This window comes from Aegilops tauschii, chromosome 7, assembly GCF_002575655.3.
Source record: "Aegilops tauschii subsp. strangulata cultivar AL8/78 chromosome 7, Aet v6.0, whole genome shotgun sequence".
In the NCBI taxonomy this organism is placed as follows: Eukaryota; Viridiplantae; Streptophyta; class Magnoliopsida; order Poales; family Poaceae; genus Aegilops; species Aegilops tauschii.
In genome coordinates this window covers 109,209,667-109,223,738 of record NC_053041.3, presented here as the reverse complement: position 1 = coordinate 109,223,738, position 14,072 = coordinate 109,209,667, and the positions used below count along the sequence as shown (strand labels likewise).

Genomic DNA, 14,072 nt, shown 5'->3' with positions numbered 1-14,072 from the left:
CGCCTCGACCAGCTCGCCCTCTCCCTGGAGCTGGAGGAGAACAATGTCGTCGGGCCGGCTTGCTTCGACCCGCGCATCCGGGATGAGCCCTACCACCCCTAAGTACAACGGCACCGTCAAGCCGGAGGACTGGCTCATTGACTACACCACCGCCATCAGCATAGCAGGCGGCAATCGCTGCCTCGCCATGCGATACGCCCTGCTCATGCTCCAGGGCTCGACCCGCACATGGTTGAACAGCCTGCCGGCTGGCAGCATCAACGCGTGGGTCGACTTCGAGCAGGCCTTCGTACGCTACTTCACCGGCACCTACAAGTGGCCCGGCCGCCCTAGCCAGCTCGCCATGTGCGTGCAGGGGCCGACGGAGACCGGCCGCGAGTACCTCGCACACTGGACCGAGCTCCGGAACAGCTGCGAGGGCGTCCACGAGGTCCAAGCCATCCAGTACTTCGTCAGCGGTTGCCGGGATGGCACCCTCCTCAAGCACAAGCTCCTGCGCTCCGAGCCGGCCACCATGGCCGCACTCACGGTGACGGCGGACAAGTACGCCAACGCCGACTCCGCCATGAAGATCCAGGTGGCGCTGGACGAAGCCGGCAAGGCGAAGCCGGTTCCCCCTCCCAAGCCGGCCGGCGAGAACAGCCGCCAGCAGAACAACCAGCGGAACAACAAGCGCAAGGCCGACCAGCCGGCTCAGTGCTACGACAACCGCCTCATCGCGGATGCCGAACAGGCACTCGTGGCCGAGCCGGCCGCCAAACGCCGGCAAACCGGCAAGATGGCGTGGCAGCCCGCCATGAGCTTCGAGGAGATGCTCGACGCTCCCTGCAAGCACCACAGCAGCGTGAGGTCGTCCACGCACACACTCCGGCAATGCGCCATCACCAAGCGCATCATGAGGGGCGACATCCCGCCTCCTCCGGCTCCGGCTCCAGGAGCGGGGCTGCCGGCTCCGCCTCCTCCACCCCCGCCCCCGGCTAACGGCGCCATGCGCGATGACGTCTACCCCGACCAGAATGTGACCTACGTCGTCTTCACCAGCCTTGGCGACGACAAATGTAGCGAGCGCCTGCTCCGGCAGAAGGTGAACACCGTCATCCTGGCCAAGCCGGAGTACTTGCATTGGTCGGAGCACCCAGTCACCTGGACCCGGGAAGACCACCTGGCTGTCATGCCGAACCCGGGTGGCTACACCCTCGTCCTCGACCCCACCATTGTCGCGCCCCGGCGCACATGCAAGTTCTCCCGGGTCCTCATAGATGGCGGCAGCAGCATCAACATCCTCTACCGCGACACCATGACCAAGCTCGGCCTCGAGGCCAAAGACTTGGAGCCGACCCGGACGATCTTCCACGGCAGCGTGCCCGGCCTCTCCTGCTCCCCCATCGGCCGGATCCGGCTCGACGTCCTGTTCGGCTCCAACGACCATTTCCGACGCGAGCCGCTCTGGTTCGAGGTGGTGGACCTTTCCAGCGCGTATCATGCGCTGCTGGGCCGGCGACACTCGCCAAGTTCATGGCGGTCCCCCATTACGCCCACCTGAAATGAAGCTGTCAGGTCCGAAGGGCCTCATCACCATCACCGGCGACTACCGCAAGTCCCTGGAGTGTGCCCAAGCTGGCGCGAAACTTGCCGAGTCACTGGTCATAGCCGAGGAGCGGCGCCAGCTCGACCGGATCATCGCGCTAGCCAACGAGACGCCGGCCGTGCCGGCTTCGACTAAGGAGCCGGCCAATGAGGCCTCGTTCCAGCCCTCCAAGGAGACCAAGAAGGTCAAGCTGAACCCAGAAGACCCCAGCCGCAACAAGTACGTCGTCGTGGGCACTCGCCTCGAAAGCAAATAGGAAGGCGAGCTCGTCGACTTCCTTCGTGAGAATCAGGATATCTTCGCATGGACCCTAATGGACATGTCGGGTATTCCGAGGAAATATGCCGAGCACAAACTCCACGTCCTCAAGGACGCCAAGCCTGTCCGTCAACCCCTACGTCGCTTTTCCGAAGAGAAGAGAAGAACCATCGGTGAAGAAGTCGCCAAGCTCCTGGCGGCCGGCTTCATCATGCATGGAAGCGTTCCACCCCGAGTGGCTGGCCAACCCAGTCCTCGTCCTGAAGAAGAACAAGACCTGGCGCATATGTATAGACTACACCAGCCTGAACAAGGCCTGCCCTAAGGATCCGTTCGCCCTCCCGCGGATCGATCAAGTCATCGACTCCACCGCCGGCTGTGAGCTCCTGTCCTTCCTGCATGCTTACTCCGGCTATCACCAGATAAAGCTGGCCCCGGCCGACACCCTGATGACGTCCTTCATCATGCCCTTCGGGGCGTATTGCTACATCACCATGTCGTTCGGCTTGAAGAATGTCGGTGCCAACTTCCAACGCTGCATGCAGAAATGCCTGCTACCGCAACTCGGCCGCAACATCCACGTCTACATGGACGACATCGTGGTGAAGACCAAGCATTACCTCCCGCTCCTCGATGACCTAAAGGAAACTTTTGTCAATCTGCGCGAGTACTGGGTCAAGCTCAACCCAGAGAAGTGCGTTTTTGGCGTGCCGGCCGGAAAGCTACTCAGCTTCCTTATCTCGGAACGCAGCATTGAGGCGAACCCGGAGAAGATCAAGGCCATCGAGCGCATGCGCAATCCGGCCTAGCTGCGTGATGTCCAGAAATTCACTGGCTGTTTGGCCTCGGTCAACCGGTTTCTCAGCCGGCTGGGCGAGAGCGCCTTGCCCCTGTATCAGCGGATGAAGAAGACGACTCCGTTCGAGTGGAACGACCAGGCGGATGAGGCCTTCTGGGATCAAAAGCGCATGCTCTCCATCGCACCAGTCCTGGCCGCACTGACCGAGAAGGAGCCGCTGTTGCTCTACATTGCCGCCACCTCGCGGTCGGTCAGCATGGTGATGCTGGTCGAGCGACCAGAGAAGGGCAAGGTCCAGTCTGTCCAGCGCCCAGTCTACTACCTGAGCGAGGTGCTTTCCGCCTCCAAGCAGAACTACCCGCACTACCAGAAGATGTGTTACGGCGTGTATTTTACCGCCAAGAAGTTGAAGCAGTATTTCCAAGAGCATGTTGTCACAGTAGTCAGCATGGCCCCCATCAGCGAGATCATGGGTTGCCGGGATGCCTCTGGCTGGGTCGCCAAATGGCCGATCGAGTTAGCCGGCCACACAATCCTCTACGAGCCCCGCACCACGATAAAGTCCCAAGCTCTGGCTGACTTCCTCGTCGACTGGACCGAGACCCAGTACCTGCCGCCGCCAGATTCAACACACAGGCGCATGCACTTCGACGGCTCCAAGATGCGCTCCGGCTTGGGAGCCGACATCGTGGTGTCTTCCCCAAAGGGCGACCGGCTTCGATACGCGCTCCAGATCCACTTTGCCACCTCCAACAATGTTGCCGAGTACGAAGCCCTTGTGCATGGCCTCCGGCTTGCCAAGGAATTCAGCGTCCGGCGGATCCTGTGCTACGGCGACTCGGATCTGGTGGTGCAGCAGTGCTCCGGCGAGTGGGACGCTCGCGACACCAACATATCCAACTACCGCTTCCTCGTCAGCAGTTGTCCGGCTTCTTTGACGGCTGCGAGTTCCTCCACGTCTCACGAGCAGAAAACGAAGCGGGGGTGCCCGGAAGCCCTTCCGGTGACCCGATAAGTACCCGGTACCCCTGAAACACTTCTGGTGTCTAAATACTATCGTCCTATATATGAATCTTTACCTCTCGACCATGTCGAGAGTCCTCGTCATGTCCGTGATCTCATCCGGGACTCCGAACAACATCCGGTCACCAAATCACATAACTCATATAATAAAATATCGTAATCGAACGTTAAGCGTGCGGACCCTACGGGTTCGAGAACTATGTAGACATGACCGAGACACCTCTCCGGTCAATAACCAATAGCGGAACCTGGAAGCCCATATTGGCTCCTACATATTCTATGAAGATCTTTATTGGTCGAACCGTTATGACAACATACGTTATTCACTTTGTCTATCGGTATGTTACTTGCCCGAGATTTGATCGTCGGTATCTTCATACCTTGTTTAATCTCGTTACCGGCAAGTCTCTTTACTCATTCCATAATACGTCATCCTGCAACTAACTCATTAGTCACTTTGCTTGCAAGTCTTCTTATGTTGTGTATTACCGAGAGGGCCCAGAGATACCTCTCCGATACTCGGAGTGACAAATCCTAATCTCGATCTATGCCAACTCAACAAACACCTTCGGAGATACCTGTAGAGTATCTTTATAATCACCCAGTTACGTTGTGACGTTTGATAGCACACAAGGTATTCCTTCGGTATCCGGGAGTTGCATAATCTCGTAGTCGAAGGAATTGTATTTGACATGAAGAGAGCAATAGCAATAAAACTGAACGATCATAATGCTAAGCTAATGTGTGGGTCTTGTACATCACATCATTCTCCTAACGATGTGATCCCGTTATCAAATGACAACTCATATCCATGGTTAGGAAACCTTAATCATCTTTGATCAACGAGCTAGTCAAGTAGAGGCTCACTAGGGACACATTGTTTGTTTATATATTCACACATGTATTTAGGTTTCCGATCAATATAATTCTAGAATGAATAATAAACCTTTATCATAAATAAGGAAATATAAAATAACAACTTTATTATTGCCTCTGGGCATATTTCCTTCATTAATATACTTTGAACTTCTGTGTTATTTTAATTTGAACTTCATTTTTTTAGTAATTTTTTTAAATAAGCATCAAATTTGATTGTTTTTTCAATTTGAACTTGGTTGATTCCTTCATAACAACAAATATCTGAGTGTTTTAAAAATGGTTAAATCCTAGATTTTTTTAATAAACATCGAACCACCTCGTTGTTTTAGTATGAACTTCCAGTTTTTTTTAAAATAGGGAAAATCTTTTAAAACTTTTTTAGTTGTTCCTTTATTTTAATTTGAACCTCTTCATTTTATTCTTTAGTAGAGAGAAATAATGTCAGTTTATTACAAACTTTGAACTTCTCTGTTATTTTAATTTGAAATTCTTAGTTTATTCTTAGAAAAAAAATATGTTTTCAATAAGAATCAAACATTTTTCTTAATTTTGAACTTCATAATTTTATTTTTCCTAGAAACAAAAAGAATTATTAGGTGTTCCGAATACATCAAACTAATTCCATTACTTTAATTTGATTTTATTTCTTTGGTAACAAGGAAAATCTTAGTTTTTATAAATTTCAAACTACTCTATTTTTGTAATTTGCACTTCTTGGTTTATTTCTCTTAGTTACGAAAAAATTCTGGTTTTGTAATAAATATTGAACTAGCAACTCGTTTTGATAAACTTTTTGAAGTGCTCTATTTTTCATTTGACCTTCTTGGTTTGTAATAAACAGTGAACTTCTCCATTTTTTTAATTTGAACTTCTAGTTTTTATTAGAAACGGGAAAACCCGTTTTTATAAAAAAAATGAACTGCTATGTTTTTTAATTTAATCTTCTTCTTCCATCATAAACATTTGAACTTTTGTGTCATTTAAATCTCAACTGTTGCGTTTTTCTATAAATGGGAAAAATCCCTTTCTTTCTGAATTTTGAACTGCTCTGTTTTTTTAATTTGAGCTTCTTGCTTTATTCTTTGGTAATGGGGGAGAATCCTAGATTTTATTAAACATCGAATCGCGCTGCTATTTGAATCTAAACTTCTAGGGTTTTTTAGAAACGAGAAAAATTCCTTTTTGTAAACCTTTTGAACTATCATATTTTTTAAATTTGACCTTTTAGTGTTTGTAATAAATGTTGAACTTCTCTGTTTTAAATGTTAACCTCTATATTTTTTCTAGATGGGGAACCACTTTTTCTATAAATTTTGAACCTTTTCTAGATAATCATTTAACTTCTCGGTTATTATTTAGTACTGGAGGAAATCCTTGTGTTGTAGTAAACATCGAACTGCCCCATTATTTAAATTTGAACTTCTAGGTTTTTTTAGAAATGAGGAAAATCATGAAAAACAACATCAATAGTTTTGTGCTCTTATTCGCTCACGGTTTCTCTACATAAAAATCGAAATCAAAGGAATTTTTCGACGATAGAGAAACAATATTCAGATTTTACAAAGAGCATGTCATGCGCACATGCAATGTGTAGACTAGTCTTTGCTTTGTTTTTTCATTTTATTCGAAACTTTTAGTGTTTTTTACAAACAGAGAAATTCCAATTTTTACAAACATTGAACCGCTCAGTTATTTTAATTTGAATTTCTTGGTTTTATTTTTTTAGAAACGAGAAAGTTCTGAATTTTTTATAAACATTTAACTTTTCTGTTATTTCAATTTGAACTTCTTGGTTTTACTTTGTAAAACTGAAAATTTCCTTTTTCTTTACAAACGAGTAATGAAGTTCCTTTTTTATTTAATTTTGCATATGAACTTTTGCAATTTTTAAGTGAACTTAAGTAATTTCCAAGATTTAACATCTGTCAAGCCAACAATTTTTTATATTGTATACTGTATTACTTTGACGACTAAATCTACACTAGTACAAGTTTGTGCGTACTGTTTATTGTAAGCATATAGCGAACCGTGCAAGACAGACGACTCTGCTACAGTTTTCCTCTATTCCTCTGCTAAACTGAAGAGAAATTGATGAGTGTGGCGTTTCGGTGCCCAGGCTTATCTGCACTCGCCCAGGAAAAAGATCACAAAAAATTCAAACAAAATTCAAAAAATTCTAATTTTTTTCAATGATCAAAAATTTATCACGTGAGGTCCGCTCCAAATTTTAGATCATTTGGACATCTGAGCAGCTCTCAGCAAAAACGAAAAATCTGGTCAAAACAGTGCATGAACAACAAACATTTTTACACACCCCGAATTTGTCTTTTTTGTCGAGAGCTGCTCAGATGTCCAAATGATTTGAAAATTGGAGCGGACATCATGCATCAAATTATCTACCACACAAAAAAACTTGAATTTTTTTGAATTTTTCTAGTATTTGTTTTGTTTTTTTCGTTAGGGCGGGTGTCAGGACCGGTTTTTCGGGATATTAATTTTCCAGAAAATGGCCCTTGTGCTCACCAGCCCCAGGATTACTGTTAGCTGATGAGGCACCAACTTGATACAGAAATTCCAAGCAAAGTACAAAATATATAGTACAAGACCATTGTGGCCTACGAGTACAACACTTGGTTTCTAGTGGTTGATGGCGGAAGCGGTTTGTGGTTCATCTGCGTCTATGGGACCCCATTTCCCACAAAAACAGCTGACCAGGATAACTCCTATCTTCGCGAGGCTGCTATCATCATTGCGTGGGTTCCGGGGCTGTCATCGCAATGCTATCTCCATGCGAGAAATCTGGCCAAGACAATAGCCAGGGACAAGCCAGTGAGTACTTTTGAATGTACTCGCAAACATTTTGAACACGGGTATAATATAATAGTGGGTAATCATGCTCCGAAAGATTCTACGATCATAACGTCTGTCACGAAATAAACGAAATTCATGATCCACGCATGCAGGTAAAATATGAACATGCAATACGGGAGTAGAAATAGAATGCACTGATCGAGTGTCTGAAATGACTCCTCGAAAGGATAATAAGATAAGTCGTGCCTCAGTCGGGCGTCTGAGCGACACCACATAAAGGGCTTATAAAGAATAAATAAATGACAAACATGCCGCAGTCGGGCGTCTGAGCGACACCACATAAAGGGCTTATAAGGAATAAATAAATAACAAGCATGCCACAGTCGGGCGTCTGAGCGACACCACATAAAGGGCTTATAAGGAATAAATAAATAACAAGCATGCCACAGTCGGGCGTCTGAGCGACACCACATAAAGGGCTTATAAAGGATAAATAAATAACAAGCATGCCACAGTCGGGCGTCTGAGCGACACCACATAAAGGGCTTATAAAGGATAAATAAATAACAAGCATGCCACAGTCGGGCGTCTGAGCGACGCCACATAAAGGGCTTATAAATAATAATCGCAGTGAGTATCCAGGAGGTAGAACCGTCCCAGGGATACTCAATAATTCAAATAATGTAAATGGTTAGTCCACAATAATAATAATCATAATCCTCATGTGTCATAGGCTAAAATCAATGTTCTAGTCTAGCCGTTTCTCCATCCGAAGACCGTCACTATGCTCTAGTTTAGCCGTTTCTCCATCCGAAAACCGTCACTAGACCCATCTCAGACTGTAGTCCTTACCCATGGACATGACTATCCGAATAGATATAACCTCTACAGAGGGTGTACTCTTTACCCACGAGTAACGGATTTATTTAGTCCATCGGGACTAATTCCGCCTACGGTCTTTTACTTGAAAACACACCTGTCCTGCACACACCAGCTCAACTCACCGGCGTCTGGAATCACCCACGACACCTGCCAAGCAAAACTCTAAGTGGGGAGGCTACAACCTCGACGTAGCATGGGATCAAATTTATATCGCGTGCTCTAAGGGGTGCCCCCCTCTCGGTCCCAACCGGAAACACCCATGCCCCCAGACCAGGTGGCATGCCTACCGGAGGCCTCCGGTATCTTCCACCATGGCCTCTCTGTACGGTGTGTGCTAGGACGGGGTTGACAACTTACTGAACCGTACCCTACCTGTGGCAGGGACAAGTGGTGGTACGAAACGAGTATGGGGGTTACTGAACAAGACTCGACCTACGGCCGACTCAGGAGGTCCAAGTATTCTCCGTATGAGTAGCATGACAAATATATTTCCATTAACAGATAAACTCACCACTCATCAAGGCTCACCATGCCATACCGGACATACTCGTCTTGACGAGGAACTAGGGACAAGCTCGTGTCTACCCAAGACCACGACTTTCCCGGCTTCCTTCCGGTATGCATGAGAAGCTTAAGAGGATGATTACCATCACCAGCATATCCATTTCTAACAGCAAAGCATCTCCAACATGCACTTATGCGCATAACTTTATCATCACATAAAAATAACGTATGCTCCAAGTCAAGGGGTGTCGTAACCGTATCAAAACACCACACAAAAATATCATGCCAGAGTTCAGAATGCTTGCCTTCAAGAGTATGCAAGGGGGTGCACTTTTTGAAAGTTTTCTTCTCTCTCCAATTCCTATTTTGAAAAAAATATTCAAATAACAAATATTTCAAAAATAGTACAAAAAGTTGTCCCAAATATTTTTGAAATAAATCTTAAAATAAACTAGATGAAATTTGAGAGAGGTAGGAAAAAGAATCAACTCATTTGGAGTTTTATTTTAAAAGATATAGCCAGTCAAAGTTTTGTTTTTGATAAAGCCAGAAAAAGAAAACGTTTCGGGGGAGAATACGCTTTCGAAGCAGAGGAGACGTACTCGGGACTTTGTGCTTCCACTAAAGCCAGCGTGGGGGGCGCGTGGGTCACTGACAGTGGGTCCAGGGGACCCACTGGTCAGGTTTGACTAGTCTCTCCTCCCTCCTCTTCCTCTGCCCGAACGGAGGCGGGACTCCGGCGATCGCCGTCGACGAACGGCGGCTCCTCGAGGGCACCTGAGGGCAGGGATGGACCCGCCAGACGGGGCGGTCCTCTCGGTGGTTGTTGGGTCGTCGGGGGTGGAAGGAGTCGCCGGCGGCGAGCTCCGCGGCGGAGGAGGTTTCGGGTGGTATTGGGGTTCTGGGCTGCGGTGGTTCTTGGTCGAGGCTGAGGCGCTGGGCAGCTCTGCAAGACCATGGGGAGACGGGTGGTAGTGTTGGATAGACGGGGGAGGGTCTGGTTGTGACGCATTGCACTGGATTGTGGCGGCGACCAAACTGGCCGGAGACAGGGAAGGAAGCTTCCCGACGTCGATTGCTGGGTGTTGGGGGCACTAGGGGGATAGAACGAGGTTGCCCGAGTGCTAGGTTGAGCTCGGGGTCTCCTTATATAGGCGCTCGAGGTCGGTCCCGCGGCGGCCGTGGATAAGAACGCCGGCGACCGTCGCTCTGTAGCCGCAGGGCGACGTGGCGGCGACGAGCGCGTGCCGACGGGCTCCAGGATAAGCTCGAGCTGCTCCAAGGGGCAGCTGGCGCGCGCGGGTGGCTTGGGCGGCGCTGTCCGTGGCAGGAGCTCACTGCCGACGCCGGCGTGCCGCCAAGGGAGCCCTGACGGCGGCGCTGTAGGGCGCCAGGGGTGGCTTGGAGGGTTCTGGCGAGTGGGCGAGGGCAGGGCGTGGCTCTGCAGGCGAGCAAGGGCCAGGGGCGGGACGCGGCGAGGGCGGCAGCGCGACGCGGCGGCTCGGTGCGCGCGCGTGCAAAACGTGCGCTCTGGGCGCGCCCAGAGCGCGCACGCCAGCTGTTCGGCCAAATGCCAATGCGCGCCACATGGCTTGGGTGAGGCTGGCAGTTAGCAGACCTAGGTTAGGAGTAGTTAGGATCTTAGTGGACAAGGTTGCTGGGTCATTCGATCAAGTACACAGTGCAAACTAAAACTCATGTCAAAACTGACTGTGCACACCAAGTGTTCGACAGAATGCTAAGTGCATCTAGGCAACTCTTGGAGTGGCCAAAAACTACAGATCAGGGTCTCCCTGGATGTAGGTGATGATGGCAAGATCATTTGGGCAAAACCAAAAACTTGCTAGTGCAAGTTTTGCAAAACTTCAGTTTTGGACAGAAGGAAAAAGGTCTCATTGCATGCACTTAAAATCCTCCAATGGGTCCACTCTCCTGAACTTAAGGGTTTTGTAGGGAGGGCTACAAGCAGGAAAAATCTCATGGGCACTAGAGCAAAATAAAATAGGGTTGCAGTACAAATCACCAAACTGGACCAGAATGAAAAAGAGGTTGATTCACTCAAAATTTTTAAAGAACATCACTGGGTTTTAGTATAAAGCTGAATTATATGCATCTACTGACATCTCCAAACACTTGGAAGAATTTTTAAAGAAATATTTATATAGGTTGCAGTGCAAAAATACCTACTGGACCAGATTTGAAAAGTTTATGTAGAGCTCAAAATCTCCAATAACCAAAAGATATTTTTGCATAAAAGTGATGTGGAAACATCACATGACATCCCCAAATTTTGGTGAAATTTTTAAATGCATTAATCAAATGGTTGCAGTGCAACAGAGACTCCAAATTCATGGGAAATCATTTTAAAAGAATAAAGCTCAGGGAAAAGCAATCTTGCAATTAAATCCACTGATAAAGAATGTTTTTATAGAGAGAGTATACAAGTCCAACAATACTTTTGGAAAGTTTCCACTTGAGGTAAAAACCCACCATATCAAAAGGTAAATCTGGACAAATGGAAAAGTTTAATTTCCTGGCAAAATTTTAATTAATAAAATAAGGTCAAAATTTTGGGGTGTCACAGCGGGTGCAGCTGAGCCTGGGCTCAGAAGTGGATTACCAGAAATTGATCCACAACATAGAATTTTATATATCCTCTTTATAACAGAACTCCATTTCATCTAACCAACACAGATGGCTCACCAAAAAAATTGTGTGAATATACTGGTAGTCTGGTACTACATGGATGTCACGGTTAATGATGGGAAGTGAGTAATCAGACATCAAGTAGTACTAGTAGTTCATTGATCGATCAAAGTAAAGCAGGTTTTCCAGCTCAAAAAAGGACTAACAAGTCCAGTTGTACAGACGGAACAAACAAGATAGCACAAATAGACCGTTTTACACCTCTTGGAGCAACTCCAATGGGGCGATCCATTTTGCCCGATTGCGTTCGTTTGGGTCGGCGCGGACACAAGTGGTGGCCCAATGCGCCGACCCAAACCCAAATCTCATCCGCCTAGTGTCTGCGCCGACCCATTTCCGGCCCAAAATTGCGCCTGCAATGTGTCGGCGCGGACGCGCCGCATGTCTCCTCGGCGTCTGTTGCGTCCCTACTTGTAGGCCACCCAACTACCATCCGTCGTCTTAATTATGACGACCACCGACAGCGGGTCTACTAGTCAGCCAGTGGAACCATCCTTTTTTAACCACGCGTGCGGCGGGGGCCGACCTCATCCACTTCCGTCCACATCTGGCCCCCACTACTCCGATGCCAGCGCATTTCCGCCCAGGTCGCCGGAGCCTGCACATCCCGGTGCACCAAGCACGGTGGCACTAGGAGTACAGGCAGCCGCTACCCTACCCCGATGTCACGTTGTCGCACCACTAGCACCTGGATCCGCACCGGATCCCGGTGCCGGCGGTTCCCGGTGCCGGCGGTTCCGCGGACCCAGCGGGCGCACGACGAGGAGGTGCGCACGCGCCGCGCGCAGCTCACGCCGGAGCAGCGGCAGATGCCTGAGTACGCCGCCTACTCTCCCAACTGGGAGGTTTGGTTTGTCCTCGAACACGAGGAGCAACGGCGTGTAGGCGTTGACACCGTCCCGCCACCGTTTCCACCGCCGCCCCCGCGGGTAGAGCCGGAGGCGCAGTACCAAGCCGCCCTCGAGGAGGCCCTGCAGCACGCGCTGGAGGCTAGCCGTCTCGAGGAGGACGCACACTGGGATGGGCTGGAGCAAGCCCTTGCCCTGTCGGCGGCGGGGGACTCCGTCCACACCCCGCTCTTCGTCTCGCCTCCGCCATCACCGCCGCCGGTCGAGCCCAAGCCGGAGCCGGAGTCGACGTAGAAGCGCTCCCCGCCTCCACCCACTTGGCCGGAGGAGGCCTACACTTGGACGGGCCAGTACCGCGAGTGGGTGAGCGCGCGTCCTGTCCACTTCGCTGCGACGCCGGCGCAGGAGGCAACCCACCTTGAGCGCTGGAAGGCGCACTAGCTCTGCCAGGAGCAGGCCGACGGCGAGCGATAGATGCCCTATGAGGAGATGCTGCAATGCGACGCGGAGGCGCTCCGGCTTGAGGAGGAGGAGGAGGAGCGCGTGCAGCGTGCCGCAATGTCGCCGCCCCAGCAGACACCGGAGGAGGCTGCCCTGGCAGCGTACCAGGCGGCGTTCGGGTGGGATGGCCCTGCTCCCGTCTTCATCGACCTTACCGACAGTGATAGCAATGGCGACGTCGACGTTAAGGGCAAGGGCAAGGCCGACGACGTCTAGGGGCAGCGTGCGGGGCGGCGCAGACTTTTTTTATGTTTTAATTAATGTTTAATTAGGTTTAAGTGGACTTTTGTCGGCGGTTGACCGGCCACTTATGTTTAATTATGTTTATTTTCTGCGAGCTGTTTTTTTTCATGCCGGTACACTTGGGTCAGCCTCCCGTTGAGCGGTCAAGCTGACCCATTTGAGAATGCGGACGTGCACATCTGCCTGGCCAACCCAAACGAACAAAAAGCAAACAAAGCGCGCACGTCCGTTTGGGCTGCCCCGTTGGAGTTGCTCTTGTGATGCGCAATAAAGTCTGATGACGACAATGAAGATGGACAAGCTCGCTGGGAGTGGTAGGCGATGTAGACAACACACTGAGATTAAGAGATGGCGATGAACTCACGGTCGTAGTTAACGCAGCAAGCAGAGAGCAAAGCAGCACATCAGTTCCCCTAAAGAAAATTTGAATAAGAAGTTTTGAAGAAAAAAATGGTGTGCATGTTGTTGGGAAACCGACCCACATCATGGGAGCTGGAGGCTACGTGCAAAGCGCACGGGATAGCCCCTCCCGGTTCCACATTTTACGTTATATGGGTACTTATCTCTTGACCCCCTACCCCTATATAAAGAGACGATGAGCAATCATTGTAACAGTTGATCATTGATTAATAAAGATCGTCTCCTCCATACTTCCCTATGTTCATCTACTTTTGCATGTTTGATTACTTCGGCTACGACGCTCGCTCTCGCTCCACCAACTCTCCATCAAGCCTGCGTCAAGCCTGCATCAAGCAGGCTTTCGTCATTCACGCGGAGGTATAAGATCCGATCTCCCTTCTTGCAAAAATGGATTCCTCATGTCATCACGATTCTGTTTTTGCGATTAGTTTATTTTTCGGATTCAATCTACCTATGGTGTGGAATTCTCTCCCAAGAACCGGCTGACGAGTACGTCGCCGACCAATGTCGATGTTCTTGGATCATGAGAGATTTGTTGACTGCACTATAGGGAGTCGGTACAGATCGTGACCCAGATGGTCACGGTACCTCCGCAACGCACCTGTTGTGC

At 49.3% G+C, this 14,072-nt stretch overlaps 1 protein-coding gene across 1 annotated transcript; it reads left to right on the top strand.

Annotated features, from left to right (window-relative positions):
* Positions 1-2,748: 2,748 nt before the first annotated feature.
* LOC141026897 (uncharacterized) lies at positions 2,749-3,660 on the top strand. The gene is made up of 2 exons (XM_073503774.1): positions 2,749-2,976; positions 3,049-3,660. Exons 1-2 carry the CDS (start codon positions 2,749-2,751, stop codon positions 3,658-3,660), a joined length of 840 nt encoding a protein of 279 aa, XP_073359875.1.
* The last annotated feature ends 10,412 nt before the right edge of the window (positions 3,661-14,072 follow it).

Coding starts and splice junctions, on each gene's coding strand:
- LOC141026897 (XM_073503774.1), top strand. CDS start 2,749: ATGAAGAAGACGACTCCGTTCGAGTGGAACGACCAGGCGGATGAGGCC. Junction 2,977..3,048: donor CAGTCTACTACCTGAGCGAG/GTGCTTTCCGCC, acceptor TTTACCGCCAAG/AAGTTGAAGCAGTATTTCCA.